Below are 22,108 nucleotides of genomic sequence, written 5' to 3' on the forward strand. Positions count from 1 at the left end.
TTGAGGGCAGATATATATTATTGCTTTTTGATTTTTCTATCTACCATTCTACCCTCATCCTTAGAGTATGGTATAGATGCTTAGTAAATATTTGTTAAATTTAAAAGAGGTACTGCTGCTGGACCTTGGCTAATTGGTTGATGAAAAGGTGACACAATGCAGAAGCATCAATCTGTGAATACAGAGCAAGGACACAGTTATCCAGGGAAAATAAGCAGCAAATAACCAAAATTTGGTTATTTTAAAATTTAAAAATTTTAAAAAGGTAGGGATGTGCATACAAATGTATACTCAAATGAGAAAAATATTTTTTTAAGCTTGATACTGAAAAAGAACATCTATTTGAAAGCAACTGTAACTTGAAATCACTGGCTAGAATTCTTTGTGATAGGAATGTCAAAACAACAAAAAAATATTTCTACAATGACGCTCTGCTTTCTATCAACATCTGTAGGGATCATTCATGAATTCAGCCTGTATTATTTGAGCGTCTGTTGTATGCCAAGGAATGTCTTAGAAGTTAGAAGGATAAATGACCTGTTTTGGCCCTTACCCTTTATGAACAATGAATATAAATCCATGAAGAACTTTATGACAATTTAAAGAATTTTGAGTTATTCAATATTATTTCAGGGTCATTCAATGACATAGGCTGGGGTAAAGTGATCATAGCAACTACAACACCAACATAACGATCTTACCTGTCTTGAACAGATCAAAGAAGCCATAACACACATATGTGGGGTCAAGAAGAGTTTTAGTCTCATAATTAAAATACCGAGGGCTGTATATGCTAACAGTTGCAATGCATGATAAACTAGCTGAAAGAAAGAGAAAATATTTTTTACTCCTACAGTTTAATATATTGTTAAATAGATGAATATCCAGAAGAGTACTTTTGCTTTGACTTCTGAAATAAACGAGTCCACAAGTTCACTTTCAAACCTCTCCATTTTATTAAAAGCCTAAAATGATAAAGTCACTAAAGCAAGTTGTTCTAGAATTCTGCTCAGGGTTAAGTCCATAGTTACCAAAGCCCACATCTCTGAATCTACCTTGATGATACCATCAGATTAACACAGGAAAGCGGTAAACAAAAGTAAGTACTATTTAAGATCCCAGAGTCTGCCTTGGAAGAGCCATCAAAACCAGGCAGAAATATGCAATACAGTATTATTAGCTATAGTCACCACGCTGTTGCTAAGAGAGTAGATCTTAAAGGTCATCCCAGGGGAAAAAAAATTATTTTGTAACTACGTATGGTGATGGATGTTAGCTAGACTTATTGTGATGATCATCTCACAATGTCTACAAATCTGATTACTTATGCCATACACCTGAAATCAATATCAGGTTACATGTCAATTAGATCTCAAGTAAAAACAAAACAAAACAAGAAAGAAAAAAAGATAAACAAGTGAAACCACCAGGAAATGGCAGGAGCAACCAGTCACACCTCCAAAGCCTCAGGGCAAGGTGAGTAGAGAGGAAAGCCATCTCCAGTCAAGCAAAAGACACTCCACATGCATTTAGCAATAAACTGGATCTTCTGAGGATGATCAGAGCAGACCAAATGGGTTTCCTACTTAATGGTTTTAACAAATGAATGGTCATGTTTGTAACAGTCTCATAAAAACACATACAGGCCTATTTTGAAGATGATTAGTGACAAATACCAATACTTAGAAACTGGAAATGAAAGTATATATATATATATATATATATATGTATATACACACACACACACATGCACACATATATATACATATATGTATATATATACATATATATACATACACACACACACACACACACACACACACACACATTGAAATAAAGTATGTTTTAGTAATATTAAGTCTTTACCTCTCCATGATCAAATTGGTGTTTTCTGAAATGGAATAAGAAATATTACTATTGAATCATTGTTGAAGCACTTCAATTATTTGCATTTTTATCTTACAAATACAAGTTTTACAATTTCTGTAATATTCCAAGGACATATATATGTAAAGAAAAATTACAAAGTTATGAACCCAAACTGGTGCCATAATCTTTTAAAAGACAGTTTATTTTTAAAAAATTGACCTTGGAGCATACCTTGCACATTTGACTACAGGGACAATTCCTGGGCCAACAAAAGGGACACCGTGGTGTAGCAGGTACCTCTCTGTGATGTCCTGCCAAAGCAGGGAGGGAAGTGAAGGGAACCCTGAAGACTTCATAGTTCTGTTCCCCTGCTTCTCATCCCCAGGGGTACCTGAGCTCCCCCCCAAAGCTGGGGCTGCTATAGAGATAATTTAGGAAACCACATAAAAGATTTTTTCATCAGTGGTTCTGGAATATACAAATAGCCACAAAATTCCCTCTTTAGTTCTACTTGACAGCTTTAATTTTCCTGAGAAAAGATGTACGCTTAGAGGTCCCTGCATCTCCCTCTGGTCTCGTGCCACCCCTCTCCATAATCACTCCTACTCCATTTCCCTGCTTTATCTCCTAAAAGATGTTCATTTATTGGTTTCTTATTATCATCTGTCTCTCCGTACTAAAATGAACCCCTCAGGACTACAAGGTACAAACCTATCCATCCTCAATCCCACTGAGCACCGATGACACTGGAGACACAGCAGTAGATAAGATGGGGAAAAAAATCTTTGCCCTCATAGAACTTACATATAGTAAAGGGAGAAACAAAATGCAAGTAAGTAAACATTTGTCAAACAGTGAGAAGTACCGTGGAGAGAGCGAAAACAGGGCAAAAGATGCAGGGGGTGATGGGGAAGGCGTATAGCAATCAATGGGGTCACTGAGTGACATTTGAGCAAGGCCTGAAGAAGCAGAGAGTTTGAGGTTGAGCAACCCTCAGGAAGAGCACTTGAGGCAAAGAGAAAGATAGTGCATAACCCTATAGTAGGAAGTAGTCCTTAATGGGCTAAGTACAAAGACATCGTGATCAGAGAAGAGAGATCTGGGGGAGAATGGCAGTGCCATAGGAGATGTTCAAGTATAAATGGTGATAAACGCGGAGAGAGGAAGATAAGGGCACATGATGATGAAGAATAACAAGCCAGGAGACAAGGAATCTACAGGGAAGTGATGGTCAGGAAAGGCTTCTTGAAGGAGGTAACATTTAAACAAGAATTAAAGGAATTGGCCACATGCAGAGCCAAGCTGTGGGGAGCAGAGGCACAATTACAGCCTTGGGGTACAAACAGTGCAAAACTGCCGGGCAGGAAGCAATGGCCAAGGTTACAGAGCAGCAAGGAGGTTCAGGGGACATGAGTGTGGTGGGAAAAGGGAAAGTGAGAATTTATTTTTCTCTCAATTGCCTCTTTGGTGTACTTCACTCATTTTCCAATAGGGTTTTAGCATTTTTCCTGTTAATTCACAGAAGTCCTTTATACATGAGTCATTTGTCCTTTGTCATATATTGTGACTATTGTACCCAATTTGTCTTTTTCTCTGAACAATGCTTACAAGTATCTCATCAAACCAAAATATTTATCTGGTCAGACTTTTCAGTCTTTCCTTTTAGCGTACAGGTTTTATGTCATACTTAACAAGGCCTCTCTCATCCTAAGAGTCCTAAAATAATCTCTTGCTTAATATTGGGGTTTTGAGTTTTTTCCTACATTTAAATCTCTGCTCCATCTGGAATTTATTTTGTGTAAAAAGTAAAGTAGGGAATCAGTTTTCTATTTCCCTGCTCTTCTCTCAAAAGGCAGTCCAGTCCATTGGTCCTAAAACCAACAACAGAATAATTTATTTTCCCTGATAAACTGAAGCACAAAGCTGTGTCCTTCAAGTACAGATTATGTGTAGGCCTAATATCAGATTGTATGGATGGAATCTGAGGTATGAATAAGTAATGTACTGAGCTCTGCATGGACAGGGGATCATGAGAAAAGCAAAGAAGGGGAATGACAACAATCGAAAACATCCATGATCAAATGTTGAGTGTACCACACCACATGAATTATAAAATTAATACCTTGTAGATATCTATTTAATAGATAATGTAACAAAATGATTAATAGCATACTTACCTCATTTGTGTCTGTTGTTTAGTTAAGACACCCCACATGTCACTAATAATCTGCAAATAGATTTTTTAACACTGAAGAAGAGTTGTTTTGGGAAAAACAAAATTGTAACTAAAGTATCTTCTAAATTTTCAAACTCTACTTAAAAATATAAGTAGAGGGATAAGAGATGACTCGGGAAATAATAACTACAACAACCTAATCTTACATTTGTACAGTACTTGATCATATATCTAATACCCAACAACCCTGTTCAAATAGATTTTCTTATCTTCATTTCGTACATGAGCAATGGGCTCAGATGGATTAGATGATCTCCTGGAAGGTGGACAACAACTAGGAAGCATTAATAGGTCGTGAAACCTGACCTTCTGGCTTCCAGTCCACATTCAGTGAACTCCACCATGCCAAGGTCACTAGCAATGCCTCTTCTTAATCATGCACATATACCCCATATACCCAGACAACTGCCTTAAAGACTGATAAGCACAACTAACTAAACACTGGGTTTGCACAGTTAGCAGCCAGGGAAGGTCATCTAATCTGAAATCCTATCCCCAGTATGGATGCCCTCTTGGACACTGCTCACACGTTTTAATCTAGCCCTTGGAAGAACCACCCAACTGCTGCTTGAATCTACAACACTTTGTCAGTCCAGATCAATTCTGGTCCAAAGTCCAACCTCGTAGAATTGGCCATAATTCTAAGGAGCCAGAATGAGTGTAATCGTATTTCCAAGGGGTAGGCTTTAAATATTTGAAAATAATTATCTTTTGTCCAAATGAATCCTTCTTCTTTAAATCAAACATCTCAGCTTTTTTAACCTGATATAATTGCTTTTGTCATCTCTAGCCATCCAGGTTACTGCCTTTTTAATGGATTCTGGATTGCCAACATTGGTACTTTCTGATTTACCTACTAGGTGCACACCTACACGAAGTATGCAAAAGTGCAAAGGAAGCACAGAGCGGGGCATATAGCAGAAACTGACCACAAACTCATTAGATTTGAAAAGCTTGTGCAACTACAAAGCTGAATGCTACACTACACCCAAGAAGGAGGGAAAGGTGCAGAGTCTGATTCTTATTCCTTCCTTGCTTTTTTATGGACATGATGTGAGGCTGGTAACAACTTCTATGATCTTCTAATTCTGCATCTGTCAAAATGGGGGCAGTATCTGTGTACCGTACAGAGCTGTCAAATAAGCAGGTGAAATAACACACGTGATATGGCTGGGGAGAGTACAAATATATAATGTGAACAATAACCATAGTACAGAATATTCTACAAATACACGATATTCTGTTAACCCAGAAATCACTAACTACAAATCAGAAAACTTTTAGGATCTATCATCTGTTTTTTGATAATAGATTAATCTTTATTTATTCTCTTAAAACACTTGCAATTACAGAATTCATCAACTCTTACAAGAAAAAAGAGAGTATCACACCTGCTCTTTGCTAAAGATTGGAACTTCCATGACCTGATTTAAATCTGGGCTTAGAATTTCATTATCAAAGCCAAGTTGGAAGTCTAACAATTTTATCGATGTTGGTAATACACTGTTAGTATTCTATTTTTTCCTTTTGATCAATAATAATAAACTCAATCCAGGAGTTAGTGAGAACTGCACAAATGACTTAGAAAGGCATACATTAAATATTTTAGAAAATATTACATAAAGTTAAAAGTCAGTCAGTAGTAACTTACAAAGACAAAAATAACTGTATCTGGGTCAATATGGTCTCTCTGATCATGTCTTTCAAAATGCATGACCATCAAAACCCGAGCCATCCTTTTCCTATGTCTATTTTATGCTGGCAGATAGAATATTTTTAAGGTTTATAATGTTCATCAAGGGCTGTAATTAAGAAAATACAGAAAACGTTTCAACAAATCCATATGATGTATTGTGTCATATTAACGTGTAACCTAGTTTACTTAACTACTAGGATAGAAACAACAAAGTGTTTTATTATAAAAAAGAGCTCTTAAGTAATCAAATCAACATACCTTTCTAACGATTGCAATAAACACAACCAGAACAACCGGAAGCAGCAGTGTCTTTGTATACCTCAGAGGAGTCTGCAATTCAAAGAGATGTTTTGTTAGAGGAAACTATTTTCAGACAAAATTTCATTTCAAAAAGTATAAGCAGAGAAACATGAGCATCAGTCCAATATACCCATTGACTCCCATTGTAAAAATGAAGATGCATTTCCATAGAAACAAACATCCCTAAAATGCTGAGTTGAAAACACGAACACTGGTAAGTATAAAATGTGACTAGGAAGATTACTGTTCACTTTTTGTACACAGCTTTTCCAACTACAGAGCTCAACTTAACATTTGCCTAAGGTCAGCAGGACTCTAACTTTAAACAGCATGAGCATTTCCTGTACATTTGGTGGGGGATAAAAATCGTAACCATGATCCTAAGACACACTAAGACAGACAGACAGACACACACACACACACACACACACACACACACACACACAGAGTAATGACCAATGTTTACAGGAGAAATAAAAACATTTTTGCATTTTCTTAATAACAGAGAAAAAGCTACAGAAACATTTAATACCAAAGCCTTACACACTGCAATCCTATATATATTTCAATCATTTGAAGTCACACTTTTAAACAATTCTGGGCTTGAAATTTCTAAATTGCAATTGATTTGCTTACCACCAACATTTACCTTCACAAAAATAATACTATATTATTGAGTTAAATAATGTACATTTTCCCAAATATGTTTATCAAGAGAAATCTAGCTTTAATCATATTAAAAACACTGATACATTTTAATTTTACAAAGTAGTATTTTCTGATTTTCCCTCTCATTAGTCCAATTTTCTCACTTGTTATTCTGTATTAGAAAGTAATTTTGATAATTTATTAACCCAAAATGCATACTTCAGTTAGAAGTCCCATTAAAAGATTTTTTATGGTTTTATTTTACTATTTACAAGCATTTGCATAGTACTTAATATTTTAAAATATACTTATTTCTAATTTGTAAATTTTACATTATGTCTTTGTCTAGACCTATGTCTAGGCAAAAATCATATAACCAAAACTATTTTATCATTTAAAATTTAGACATTTGCTATCAACAACTAACGATAAATATAAGAAAAGGTGTGAAATACAGGTGTTTACCTTAAAAAGGCAATGTGTCAAAACTGTGTTAAAAGTATTTAACAATTTAACGAAGAATTCAAACAATTTTAAAAATACATTCAAAAACTTTGTTTTAAAAGTATTTTTTGGGGCGCCTGGGTGGCGCAATCGGTTGAGCGTCCGACTTCAGCCAGGTCACGATCTCGCGGTCCGTGAGTTCGAGCCCCGCGTCAGGCTCTGGGCTGATGGCTCGGAGCCTGGAGCCTGTTTCCGATTCTCTGTCTCCCTCTCCCTCTGCCCCTCCCCCGTTCATGCTCTGTCTCTCTCTGTCCCAAAAATAAATAAAAAACGTTGAAAAAAAAAAATTTAAAAGTATTTTTTAGGGGCACTTGGGTGGTTCAGTCAGTTAAGCGTCTGACTCTTCATTTTGGGTCAGGTCATGATCTCACAGTTCATGAGTTCAGACCCCAAGTCAGGCTCCCCACTGACAGCATGGAGCCTGTTTGGGTCTCTCTCTCTCTCTCTCTCTCTCTCTCTCTCTCTCTCTCTCTTTCTCTCTCTCTTTTTCTCAAAATAAATAAATAAATATTTTTAAAAAGACACTCAAGGAAAAATACATGAGCCAAAGATTTTGAATCTAGCCAGAATTTCACTTATAAAATAAGCCACTGATAGAATATTCGACCACGTAAAAACTCAGGGATTACTGTTCCTATGGCCCTTCCTGAGGAATCCGTTGGAGAGCAAGCTTCACACAATAGAGAAATGGCAGGAGAGGCTTCAATGCCAGAACACACAGTGTTAAAAACACCAACCTACAGAACTATGACAAGGATGTCACAGATATAACAGATATAACTGTGACAGAGTAGCATGAATGGTTACATGTGTAGACAATTCAGATACAATGGATCTCTTAAAACAGGGGTCAGAGGGGAGAGTACATGGGAAGTAAAATAACGTCACTGATTATAGTATTACAATAGAAATGGGGGGGAGTAGTGGCCAGGCAAGAAGAAACTAAGTTCAATATACTTCTCAGTAGGAAACCAACAGAAGGGACTGGAGTGGATATATGAAAGTATTAATACAAAGGAAACAAAATCATACAATTTCCTCAATACCAAAAGATCCACCAGAGTGTATGCAGAAGAACAAATGCAAGGGAAACAACCACACAGGGAGAGAGGTGAGCATGTGTGTGCAATATCAGAATTACAAGTTCTTTTAATACTTCTATGAATTGTTGGATTTAGTCTAAGCATAAAAGTTATATACGCTCATTGTAAAAACTAAAAAATGCAGAGAAAATAAAGAACCAATTTAAAGAAAGCCTGGGCGGCTCAGTCAGTTAAGTGTCTGACTCTTGATCTTGGCTCAGGTCATGATCTCAGGATTTATAAGTTTGAGCCCTGCATCGATCAGGCTTTGTGCTGGCAGTGTGGAGTCTGCTTGGGATCCTCTCTCTCCCTCTCTCATTGCCTCTCCCCCTCGCTCAAAATAAACAAGCAAACAAACAAATAATAAGGAAACAACCAATTTCACATTTTAATCAGTTGTCAGCATTTCCTCCCCAATGGGTTGTCTGTTCCCACCTTTCACCTATTTCTGCATAGGTGTGTGGGAGTGGGGATGTATTCTTTGTGATGGGGAAGGGTAAGAGTCCTTGGTAAATTTTTTTTAAATGTTTATTTATTTATTTTGAGAGCGGGTGGAGGGGCAGAGAGAGAGGTGAGAGAGAATTCCAAGCAGGTTCTGTGCTCAACGCTCCAGCACAGAGCCTGATGCAGGATCGATCTCACCAACCGTGAGATCACGACCTGAGCTGGAATCAAGAGGTCGATGCTTAACCGACTGAGCCACTCAGGCACCCCAAGTCCTCTGAAATTTTTTCTTGATTTGGACAATCTCCTATACTCACTACCTTAATCCCTAGTTTCACTTGTCATATTTATGGCAAAAATCATCCCACTTAGTCATTTGCCTTTTAGTTTTTGCAATATTTAATGTCAGATGTTTTAAGTTACATGTAGACAAATCTATTAATCATTCTCATATGCATTATGTTAAACTGTTCCCTTTTCCCCACCATATGGATGTATCAAACAATGGATGCACTCTCCGAGCTGGCACAGTACTCTGTCTCTACAGCACGGTCCCTGTGAAGATACCCATGGAGATGAGGAATGGCAGGCTGGAAACAGCTTTGCTACTGTCTTCAAATTAACTGAAGCCAGGCTATGCCTCAATAAGCGATTTCTTCTATCACCTACCCGATGGTTCTTACTCTCAGGTGACAGTGGCATGTGTATCTAACTAATGTCAGAGGACTTCCACCAAGTCCTAATGCCTTCTGGTGTTTACCTTCTACTTCCTTTACCGCTTGCTTGAAGGAGTCTTGAGCTGCTATGAATACGTATTTTAATGTCTTGCAGATACTCTTCCTTCCTTTCTTTCAGTGGGCTCAATACATTCACTCATACAGTTTTTATTAGCCATTATATGTCAAAACTTGTCAGAACCTGGGAATGAAGACTGGTAGGTACTGGAGTAAAGAGGACATCTTCAGGACATGCCCAATTCAGAAAGTCTGGTTGAAAGGACTTTGCAGTGTGGGGCACTATCATCCACTGGTCTGTGTAACTCAGGACACAGAGGGAACCCAGTGGGGAGCAAGAGGAAAATGAAAGTGTCGACAAAGTACCGTTGACCAGTGTAATATATACACACACACAGCTCTGAAGGAAAATGTTTCACAGATAGTAAACTATCACAATAAATTGGGGCCGCATGGGTGGTGTTAAAAAAGACACATATATATGTGTTTGTTGAACCAAACCAGCTCACTGATTACTGCAAAATAATATTTTATAAAAAATATCATTAAAATATCAAAGTACTGTCCTCTGTATCTCATTTGGTCCTCACAATATCTTTTTGCAGCACACTACTAGAAACTAGTAAGCTATGAGAGAGAACAAAATGAGAGTCGCGTGTTCAACAACATCGAATACTACTGCAGACTTCGATCTCCCAATCCACCACACTACTGTCTGATTTCCTTTTAAACATCTGAATACGGTTTTAGAAAGAAAAATGCTGTTGGAATGAACAAACTCAAACTCAACGATATTTCAAAGCAATGAGATTATTCCAACAAACAACCACTGAATGAATGGAAATGTAAGAGCTCGGAAGCGTCACTGAATTAATGTTGTCCCTGAAAAGAGGCATCTTGAAATGCCTCTGTGTTTACTCATTCAAAAAACTATTGCTAGTCTGAATTCATGCTTCCAAATTATCAAAGTGAGAAAAGACCATACATTTCAGGGTGCTGTACTAATGTAAGTAGGAACATCTTCCTATAAACCATCACTTTCCTTTTCCTTCCAAGTGAGGTAACAGCACAGAGGAGAGTCTGAGATAACAGGAGCGCCCTTTATGAAAAATGAGTGGACCAGAACCTGGGGAAGGAAAACTAGAAATCACATCTTACCTCCTTTTCCATAAAGTCAAACTCTGCTGCACAGGTATACAATAAAGTATCAAAATCCTTGTAACTGAAGAATTTTGATGTTAATAAGTTGCCAATATGAGCCTAGGAAGGAATAAAGTGAGGCACCATTAGATTACGCCATATGGTGTAATAGTGCATTTTCATCTTAATAGCATTGAGAAATAGCTTTCACTACATTGGCGAGCTCGCTGTCCCCATGCCAGGCTTGCTTCTGCTAAAGAGCTGCAACTTCGTGGTTCTCCCTTCTTTTGCTGACAAATGGTAACTCCAACAACACCCTGCCTTCCACGATCCATCAACATACCAGAGCTTTCATCCTGCTCAGTGGTTTTCCCTGCTCAGTGTGCTAAGCCTGATGAAATACACTACCCATCTCCTTTTCTGGAGCCTTCTAGGGAGGGCGGGCTTGGTAACACATACAGACATCTGTCAATCATAAGGAACAAAGTGCAATGGAGTGAAAGAAAAGGAGGAAACATTCATTCTGATTTTTGAAAAGGGGATTGAAAAGACTCTTTGAAAGGGGTGCCTGGGTGGCTTGGTTGGTTAGACTGTTGATTTCAGCTCCGGTCATGATCTCACAATTTGTAAGTTAAAGCCCCGTGTGGGGCTCTGTGCTGATGGCTTGGAGCCTGCTTGAGATTCTGTCTCTCTCTTTGCTCTCTTTCTCTCTCTCTCTCTCAAAATAAATAAATAAACTTTAAAAAAATGGCCAGGCCTTGCAATAAAATCCACCTTCTGCATGACGATCAATTTACCCGTGTAATTCTTTACATGTTACCAAGTGCTCTTACATACCTCCTCTCATCTGCTTCCCACAAAAGTCATGTGAGGAAAGTGGGATTATTTGCATTTAACAAATGACGAAACGTTGGCTAAATTTTCAATTCATTATTGTCTAAAAGAGTAAGGACCAAAGAAAAAGGGGAAATTATGTAAAACAAACAATAGCTAAAATCCTAAATGATACCTACATGAATGAAGTAGGAAGATTGGAGGAGAGGGGAACTAAATAAGGGGTGGTGGGAATGTGTTGAAAAATTCCAAAATACTCTATTTTGTTGGGGAGGAAATGTATGCTGAGAAGTTTAAGACATCAACAGGAAGAACATACAGTGCCTTAAACAGCATAAGAAATCTGTCTATCCAATGAAAAGGAGAAAAATTTAAAAAGCATGTAAAATAGTTGGAAACTGAAATACAATGGAAGAAATGTCCCAGGGGCGCCTGGGTGGCTCGTCGGTTAAGCGTCCGACTTCGGCTCAGGTCATGATCTCACAGTCTGTGGGTTCGAGCCCCGCATCGGGCTCTGTGCTGACAGCTCAGAGCCTGGAGCCTGCTTCCGATTCTGTGTCTCCCTCTCTCTCTGGCCCTCCCCTGCTCATGTTCTGTCTCTCTCTGTCACAAAAATAAATAAAAACATTAAAAAAAAAAAAAAATTTAAAAAAAAAAAAAAAAAAAAAAAAAAAAAGAAATGTCCCAATATAATGGTAAGTGCCATATATTTAAAGAACTTAAATTCACAAATTAAAGGATAGATGCTCAAATTAGGTTTTAGGAAGAAAATTCAAATATATATTGTCTACAAAAGACATGTTTAACACAAAAGTACATAGAAAGGTTGAAAATAAAAGAGGAGAACAAGATATATTAGATAAACTGGACCAAAGAAATCTAGGTTAGCAATAGTAACATCTCACAAAGCTGAATTCAAGCAAAAAATACATGAAAAGAGACAGAATGACCTTATATGCTGGTAAAATGAACAGCAAAGCAAGGTCATATGTATCATGAACATATGTGCAGTTAACAGTATAGATTCAAAGTGTATCAAGAGCTGAAAAGAATGTAGAAATAGGTAAGAAGAAATAGGTAAGAATAGGTAAATTGATGAAGAAATAGGTAAGTTGACAGTGTTCATTGGAAATGTTAAATATTTCTCACTAAAATAGAAATATTTCTCACTAAAATAAATATTTCTCACTAAAATAGAAGGTTAACAAATGTTAACATAACACCTGAATAATAATATGCTCACAGAGAATACAAACTTCACAAGAGAGACTACATGCTACCCTTGAACATGGTAAAAATTTTTTTAAATGTTCACATACCATACCACAATATATTTTAAAGAACTGATATAATACAAATTATTTTTTTCTAATCGTAAATGCAATAAAACTGGAAAACAGCTAACTAGAAATGGCTTTAAAAATCCTTTTGGCTAGGGGCGCCTGGGTGGCTCAGTCGGTTGAACAGCCGACTTCGGCTCAGGTCATGATCTTGCGGTCCGTGAGTTCGAGCCCCGCGTCGGGCTCTGTGCTGACAGCTCAGAGCCTGGAGCCTGTTTCGGATTCTGTATCTCCCTCTCTCTGACCCTCCCCCGTTCATGCTTTGTCTCTCTCTGTCTCAAAAATAAATAAACGTTAAAAAAAAAAAAAAAATCCTTTTGGCTAGAAGCTAACATAAATAGCATAAAACTTAATAACCTTCAGGCTAAAAAGAACACTAAATAGTTAATTTGTAAGATACACAAAAAGTACTACTTACAGGGAAATGTATAGCTTTAAATGCATTTATCAGAAACAGAGGTTGAAAACAAAAGAGCCAAGCACTTTCCCTCGAGCATTAGAAAAACAGAACAGCACAAAGAAATAAGAAATGAGGATGACGGAATTTGTTGACAAAGAGAAATTCAACAAAACCAGAGGACTCAAAAAAGGTGGTACTTTGAAAATATTAATACAGTAAATAGAAAACAGGAAAAATAGCACACCCAAAAAAACCCCTCAAAAAACAGCTCTTTATAGGAGACTAATACAATATTGACTCTGAATCCAAATAAGAATAAATAAAAGAATGTAAAACCATTTCACATACATGCAAAAATATTAATTAGAATTTTCACTAATTGAATCCTGTAATAAATTTTTAATTTTTTAAACTTTTTTATTTATTATTTTTGAGAGAGAGAGAGAGAGAGAGGGAGAGAGAAACAGAGCACGAGTGGGAAAGGGGCAGAGAGAGAGACACACACACAGAATCTGAAGCAGGCTCCAGGCTCTGAGCTGTCAGCACAGAGCCTGATGCGGGGCTCAAACTCACAGTGAGGTCATGACCTGAGCTGAAGTCGGATGCTTAACTGACTGAGCCACTCAGGTGCCCCAGGCTATAATAATTTTTCTAAAAAATACAATCGTGGGGCACCTGGATGGCTCGGTCAGTTAAGCGTCTGACTTCAGCTCAGGTCATGATCACATGGTTCATGGGTTCGAGTCTGGAGTCAGGCTCTGTGCAGACAGCTCAGAGCCTGGGGCCTGCTTCAGATTCTGTGTCTCTCTCTTTGCCCCTCTCCCCACTCACATTCTGTTGTCTCTCTCTCTCTCTCTCAAAAATTAAATAAACATAAAAAAACTTTTTTTTAAATACAATCCATTTGATGACACATATGAAATGGGTAAGATTCCTCTAAAGACATAAACCACCAATAACTTCCTCAAAAAAGTGCATTTGTAGCAGAAAATTCTCTCATGAAGAAAAGTCCAGGCCCTGCAGGCTTCACTGTCAAATTCTACCATACACTGTAGGCAAAGAAATAATATCAATTCTACATAAATTCTCTTTGAAATAGAGAAGCTATCATTACCTTGAAACCAAAGCCAGATAAAAAAACATTGTAAGAAAATAAAACCACAGACTAATCTCTCTCATAAATATAGACAAGAATCCTTAAAAATATTAACAACCAAATCCAAACCCAATATACAGAAAGAATACTACATTGTGAGCAAGTGCGGTTATCTGAGAAACACAAGACTGAATGAACAATTAAGAATCGATGGAAATGAGTACTTCCTATGTCAGAGAAGTTGACAAATCCTTTTCCCCAATAACAACTATAAAACTGGACAAAACTGCCAAAAACAACCATATCAGGTTCTAGAAACTGACCACAAGGCAAGCAAACTGAGAAGCACTCATTCATACAAGAGCTGATGAACTCTGAGTGGACGTAGAAGGCGTCTGCGGCATTCTTGCCTGGGCTGGCCCATCTGCCATCAGATCAGCACCACGCTTGGTGGGACCAATAGTCCCTGAGGCTGGGGCTGAGCATGAAAAGCAGAACCTTTGCTACTGGAGGGTCCTGACTTGTTTGGGGGCAGACAGCAAAATGCCTATGCCCAGAGACACTATTAATAAAAGTATGGAATGGCAGGAAATGAAAGGTGAAAGCTCACAGCTTTGCCAGCCTAGTATTTCATTACTTGTGCAGTGAACAGCGGACTGGAAGACTACCTAGAAATTTTAAAAAGATTCTGGAAATGAGAAAACCAGCAAGGAGGTAAAAAAGTTCTCACATCCCTGGTGGACTAGAAAGCTGCACACACGGGCAGGGATCCTCGAGCCCAAGCTCTCCACAAACCTATCACCAACTGGGAAGTGGTATGCAGATTCACGGAAGATCCAATAAGTCATGGAAGATAGGAAAAGATGGGGCAGACCTGATGTTCAGGTGAGAGTTAACATAGTAGGCCTGACTGCTATCTTTTGAAAACCCTGCTTGCAAAGCTGGCACCTGGCTGGCATCAGAGAACTTAGATTTCAGATGGCTCCTTCCACCCTAAGCGAGAATGAACAGTGGCTCACTGTGCCCAAATTGTACAAACCCAGGCCTATCCTTAGCACCTACATTCCTTCTGGGAGTCTGGAACTTTGAATTGTGTCAGGCCGAGGGTGCCTATGTTACCAGCTCCCAGTGAAAACTGTGTCACTGAGTACTGAGCTTCCCTGGTAGACAAGCTCAAGCTTCTACCAAGAAGAGTGTGACAGAAGCAGGATGTACTGAGAAATTGGCTCACTTGGCTCCTAAAGAACAGGCGAGTGTCTAATTATCTTAATAGAAAGGGGTGAATGAAAGTGCTTCTTGAGAGCTATGGGACCTTGCCATTCTCTTCCTCTGACCAATGTCAAAATTCAGAATTTATGAGCTGATGTCCTTGATCGGTGTTACAGATTCCTAGAAATATTAAAGTTGCAATTAAATTACTTCTGATTTGGAAATAACTGTGGTTTGGTCCTGCTACAACATCAGGCTGTGACAGCAATGACGACATCACTTTAACCTGAATCAATACCTTAACTGGTTTGTCTTCTCCCAGGGAGGAAACAGATTCCGTTCACCCAGGACTTGGGCTCTTTCCTTTCCTGCTCATTCTCTGCGTCCTCACTGACTCGATCACCTTTTAGCTCTCCTCTTCGCAGGTGACTTCAGCCAGGAGCCTTCCCCTCTCCTCCTCTATGTTTCTGCAGCTTTCTGTACTTGTTTTTTTAACACAGCCTTCCTCACATTGTATCACAGTTGCTAGAAATCGTTTCCACCTCACACTAGACCGTGTCTTACTCAGTTTTGTGTCTCTAGGATGCATTCTACTGCCAGGCACAAAGCAGGCACGTATTGAATGAATGAATACGTACTGAATGATAATTTTAGACTCCAGTTTTATACTTTAAAAAGTCTTTCCACAGCTTGCAGATCATCCACTGAACAACCCAATTGTTCAATCTTTTTTAAGCAAAAAATTCCCTTGTTCTAATGAAAACCTATATAATTATCCAATGTGTAAGAAATTAAAGCTAAACTGCACTGGGTGGAGCGGGGGGACTTCCAGGATGATTGGGAAGTAGGTGGAGCCCACGGAAGACGCCTTAGAAGTCTCAGGACTTCACAAGACCCAGTGTCAAAACTACAGCTTTAATCTATTATGGATAGAGGAAAGACAGCCTGTTAAAATAAATTACAGAAAAAAATACATAGTTTACTTTTGCTGGTTGCTGTGTTGCTTCTTTTTTAATTAATGTGTTTACTAAAACACCAAAATAAAATAGGCAAAGCAAAATTATGCAAGGAGGAATCCTTAAAGTTATAAAGCAGATTTCCATCCTACCCAGATACCAAAACAGAACACACAAGAAAAACCCTTCTCTTCTCAATAAGGCTCACTTGGATTAAATTATCTATAATTTAGGTATAAATTATAAATTACCTATAATTTAGGTATAAATTAGGTATAAATTATAAATAAACCTTTCACAAGCACTGACTGGGAAACCTGGGATGGGAGGAATGAGGCTATAATACAGTCTATAGATTCAGAGGCTCTGAAGATGGCATACTGATGTGTTACCAAGGGGAATTATGAAGAAACCAGAGAAAAATGACTATATGGACCTTAACATTTGAGCTTAGGACTCTAGAGCTTTCTTGCTTTAAAATTTTAAAATCTTTATGATACAGAAGGATAAAATAACAGAATTGTGTCAAGAAATTAATATTGGAGAATAGAGACTATACACAGAGTCACATTTACTTTCTATTATAGTAAATAGATAAAAAAAATAAGTAAATAGACTTCACATTAGAATCTGGCTTAAAGAGTGGTACTTTAATAACTCAGGTAATTCATTCTTAGCCTGTCTGATTCTTTTAAAGTCTTTCAAGTTTAAGCAAAAATGCACTTACATCGTCTGCAATGCCAAAGATTTTAGATGTCAAATACTTGAGTACGACAGTTCCAAATAACCAAAAACATCCTTGGATAACCTACAAAAGAAAAACATAATAAAGCAAAAATAAATTGATGCTTCTGATAGCCATTCCTTGCATATAATGGAGGAAGAAAAATATAAATGCTTTAATCAACTGTGAAATAACTAGCTCCATACCCAAGAAAAAATATGCTAAACAATGCAGCTTAAAGAATGCTACTCCAAAATCACCAAAAATAAGAATATATACATACAATATTATCAACATTATAATAATTATAGGAGATTTATACGGAATTACAGTTAAATTCCCTTTGTACTAACAGTTTCTACACACGCACTGCTCCCCTGAAACAAACATGGGTGATAAAATAAGTAAAACTAGAATTCTTCACTTATCCAATATTAATTTTAACTTGCCACATGAAAACGGCAATTTGGCACATTAAAATTGAGCCCTAATTATGTCATAAAGCTGTTAGATATCTTGCATTACATAAAAATAGATAATTTCCTTAAAAGTAAAACATAAAATCAAAGATACATTTTAGAGAAGGAAAAAGTTACACATTCAAATAGATTGATTCTTACCCATAAACTAAGTTCAGATACATTCATTTTCAGGAAATGTGGTTTCATTTCCAGTATACCCTTCATGGAGAAAGTAACATAGCATGCAGTTAATACTTATATACATAAATTCAAGCACCAAAAACCACTTATAATAAGACTCTCTAGAATCTAAAACTCAGCACATTGTCAATGTTCCATATAGCATTACCACAAGTTCAATGACTTTAAGCAACAGTCCTATTTTATCCAAAGTAGATTAGGTTAGTTAGTGACTTTGTAAAATTGAAAACAAATTACCATACATTTCTACAACTGATTTTACATCTCTGATTTACCTAAGAATCAATATAATATATAATAGAGTATAATAACATATATAAAGTATATAATAATTTCAGAATTTTAGACAGTATCTTATAGTCATAAAATTTTACTTAAGTTAAATATTATCAACTCTTAGAATAAACTACAAATGAGTTTTTAGTGGACCAACCAAATACTTCTCCTCTATCAAATCTTTGCTCTCTCCTGGACATGAATAGACTCCCAAAGTATATTACCTATAGGGGGCTAAATGCACTTGTAACTTGGCAAAAGTACGGCTACAGATCAAAACATAAATAAACACATGAACCCAAATTAAATCTTTTCAGAAGTTTCTGAATATCTGAGAACACAACAGGTGATAGGATTAAGGTTTCAAAGTGATAACTACAAATAAAAATAGGAAATGAGTGTTTATAGTTGAATATGCATAAATATGCTATATTCTGTAACTGTGGGCATCATTTATTTTTATACACACCCAAATAGGAAAAATACATAAATACACTTAATTCATACCTAAGACACACCTCAGTGTCAAGCAGCTAAAAGGAAACCTGACACACTGTGGGTCCTGGACTGAACTGAAGTTTCCTGTAAAATGTACTTAGGTTAGATTTTATTGGTACCTGAATACAAGTACCAAGAGTCATGTGCTTTAATATAAGTGATAGCAGGACTTGCCTGTGCACACATGTAAAATATAGAACGGAGTACACTGTTAACATTTCCTGATTAGAAACAGAGTTCACTGACTGTAAGAACTATCATTAATCTCAAACTACAGCAACTCACTTAATGATTTTTTTTTGTCATTGTTGAAAACGCAGCATCACCATATGCTAATTACTTATACCTGCAACTAAGTATACTCGAGCCACACAACCTGAAAAAGGGTAGCGTGGTCCAGAGTGGGAAGAGGCATATTTCTGGGGGGAAAGGATCTTAAGTGTTATTTGTGAAATGGGGCAAAGAAATAGGAAGTTCCCAATTTGTTCATGAGTTCTAGAAATCAAGAAAGCCAAAATAATCTGAGTAACTTAAACAATTATTCAAAGAGAATATATTTCAATTAAGAGAGTACAATACACTTTTGTCTTCAGGAAAGCAGCCTAATGCTAAAGCACATGCACTTTTAAACACAGGAATAATATTTTTCCTCTTAGGTACACTAAACATTATAATGGTGAGATCCATGAATAAAAAAGGCATACCCACCTCTGGAAGTCCTTAAATTTAGGAAGATTTATATTTAGAAGGTCATCCTGCCAAAAGTGGCAGAAGGAGTTAGACGACCTTTCACCATTTGTTCCAATTCTAGCAGACAGTCTCCCAATAATCTAAACCTGCTCTCAGTAGTGATTTAGCAAAATACAACTGAATCATCACCTGATTGAAACTATCTGAATATTTCACACAAATAGAACAGGAAAAAAAAAAAAAAAAAAAAAAAACTAAGAGAACCCAGGGCCCCACACCTCTGATCACAGCAAAACCAGGAGAGACTACTGCGAAGTGCCACAGGGAGGCAAGGGGGGTCAGCGAGTGGAGTAGGAATAGGATAAAAACTGCAAAGAGGGGAGGAAACAAGAACAAGAAGAAAGCGTGAAACCTTTCTCAAGTGAAACCTGGGACCAAAACTTAGGTGACAGAAAAGACAAGGAAAGAGAAAGGGCAAAGTAGAGGTATGAGGCAAGGGGCTATGTTTTCCAGTATTAACTCTTTTGTTTCTTTCCTGTTTGAAAAGTGAGTACTGGAATACTCTATCACATATAGATGAATTCATTAAAACACCTCAGGTGATTCTTATAGAAAATAACTCATGAATCCCAAGCCAGTGGTTAAAAAAACTGGTCAGTCATTAGTTTCAAAAACAGCCATATACTTAAGAGGCACTTACCCAAATAATTACCAAAGAGGAAGCATAATAAGAAGTTAATAACATTGAGTTTCCAAACATCAAAACAAAACAAAGTGCAAGAGAAATCTGGAAAAATCCAAGAAAAATATAATTAATGCACATAAAAAACACTGATTTTTATTCTTAAAATTGCACATGCCCATGATGAAATTCAAACCATTCACAAGAGAACAATGAAAGCAGCTCATGTTCTATCCCACACTTCAAAACCCAAAAGATCGCCACCATCAACAGTTTCCTGTGCATCCTTCCACATAGTCACATGTACAAATTCCAGTTTGTATTTTTTAAAAACCACAAATGGAAACTTGGCCCATAAGCTATGCTACTGCTTGCTTTACTCTGACTTTGTTTCCGAGAGCTTTCCAGGAATCCAAACCAATCTAATTCATTCCATTGAATAACTGAAAAAAGTACACCACTCTAAAGTGGTTCCATAATTTACCGAACAGTCCTAGGACTACTGCTGAACAGGTAAGTACCTTCCAGCTTTATTTTGCTGCTATTTTGCTTTTCCTGTTGCAAACACCGTTATGATAAGCATCCTTAGGTGTATATCTTATATACATGTCCAACACTCATGAGATAAATTATTTTATTTTTATTGCCATAAAAAATATTGTACCAATTTACCCTCCATCAATGGGATATGAGAGCTCCTGCTGATACACACTCCTGCCAATTCTTTTAAATGTTTGACAATCTTTTTTTTTTTAAGTTTTTAAGTTATTCAGAGAGAATGATCTTTTTTTTTTTTTTTAAGTTTATTTATTCAGAGACAGAGACAGAGAGTGTGCATGCAAGCTGGGGAAAGGCAGAGAAGGAGACAGAGAATCCCAAGCAGTCTCCGTGCTGTCAGTGCAGAGCCCAACTCGGGGCTCAAACTCATGAACCAGGAGATCATGACCTGAGCCGAAATCAAGAGTCAGACGGTCAACCGATGGAGCCACCCAGATGCCCCTATTTGACAAGCTAATATAAGAAAAATGTTGCCTCATTATTTCACTTTTCCATTCTTTTAATACTGGGTAGATGCGCTATCTTTTCTTCTATTTGTTGTTTTTGTTACTGTGTGTCTGAATTGCTTATTCCTACTGCCCATTTTTCTACTGGGTTTCAGCTATTTTCTTTAAGAGCTCTCTTTATATATTATGAAAAAAATCTCTCCTTATCAAACAAACATACTGTAAATATTTTTCCCAGTTCATTTTTATCTTTGTGGCATTTCTGTATTATGATTGTTTTCCAAATTTTTATGATCATCAAATTTATCATTCATTTCCTTTAGGTCTTCCATTATCAGAAAAGCTTTAAAAATAAAATAATCCATGTTTTCTTCTAGAAGTTTTCTTTTTGAGCCATATATATGAATTTCTATCCGAATTTTAGAATCAGCTTAAGTTTCAAAACTGACATTTTTATTAGAACTGTTTTATTCAATAATATATATCACATATTTATAGCTATAATCTGTCAACTGTTGAATCTTTAGATCCAAAAATACCACATTGCTTCCATTTCTCTAAGTGTTCCTATACTTATTCATTAGCAGAGTATAAAATTTTCTTCATATAGATCCAGCATATTAAGTTTACTTCAAAGTATATTATTTCTGTTGCTATTCTATCAGGAATATTTTTTCATCATGTTTTCTGACTGCATAAAAAAATTATGGTAAATATACAGAAATGAATATAATCTTTTATTATTTCTAGTAGTAGTTTATTAACTTTGGTTTTTTTAGGTATTCAAAATCATATCACCTGCAAATAATATTTCTTTGTCTTCCCTTTATTTTTGAAAGTCTTATTTTTTAATCAATTGTATTGTTTGATATTCTTTCAACAAAATTAAGTAATAAAAGTGACAATAGGCATTATCTGTCAAGCTTCTGGCATTAATGGGAATAGTTCTATTGATGCATCATTTTGTGTGATGCTACTAGCTTTTGAAGTATATGTATATATTTAAAATTTCAATGAAGGGGTGCCTGGGTGGCTCAGTCGGTTGAGCGACCGACTTTGGCTCAGGTCATGATCTTGCGGTTTG

General features: G+C 36.8%; 1 protein-coding gene and 1 long non-coding RNA gene across 5 annotated transcripts in view; one reads left to right on the forward strand and one right to left on the reverse strand.

Moving 5' to 3' along the window:
- DPY19L1 (dpy-19 like C-mannosyltransferase 1) overlaps positions 1 to 22,108 on the reverse strand; it is a 104,824-nt gene that overhangs the window by 12,036 nt on the left and 70,680 nt on the right. For all 4 annotated transcript variants that reach the window (XM_053896718.1, XM_053896717.1, XM_053896716.1 and 1 more), the window contains exons 11-18: positions 20,039 to 20,125; positions 17,833 to 17,892; positions 17,216 to 17,296; positions 10,672 to 10,773; positions 6,060 to 6,131; positions 4,047 to 4,096; positions 1,867 to 1,891; positions 702 to 821 (exon numbers count right to left, since the gene is read on the reverse strand). In XM_053896718.1, the coding sequence (XP_053752693.1) occupies positions 702 to 821; positions 1,867 to 1,891; positions 4,047 to 4,096; positions 6,060 to 6,131; positions 10,672 to 10,773; positions 17,216 to 17,296; positions 17,833 to 17,892; positions 20,039 to 20,125 (597 nt within the window). The remainder of the gene's footprint in view (positions 1 to 701; positions 822 to 1,866; positions 1,892 to 4,046; positions 4,097 to 6,059; positions 6,132 to 10,671; positions 10,774 to 17,215; positions 17,297 to 17,832; positions 17,893 to 20,038; positions 20,126 to 22,108) is intronic.
- On the forward strand, positions 8,112 to 10,366 carry LOC109248440 (uncharacterized). The gene is made up of 2 exons (XR_002072056.2): positions 8,112 to 8,364; positions 10,119 to 10,366. It is a non-coding gene; the product is annotated as an uncharacterized LOC109248440 (long non-coding RNA).

The sequence above is a fragment of the Panthera pardus genome, unplaced genomic scaffold (assembly GCF_024362965.1).
Source record: "Panthera pardus isolate Hobbes unplaced genomic scaffold, ASM2436296v1 HiC_scaffold_8, whole genome shotgun sequence".
Lineage (NCBI taxonomy): Eukaryota > Metazoa > Chordata > Mammalia > Carnivora > Felidae > Panthera > Panthera pardus.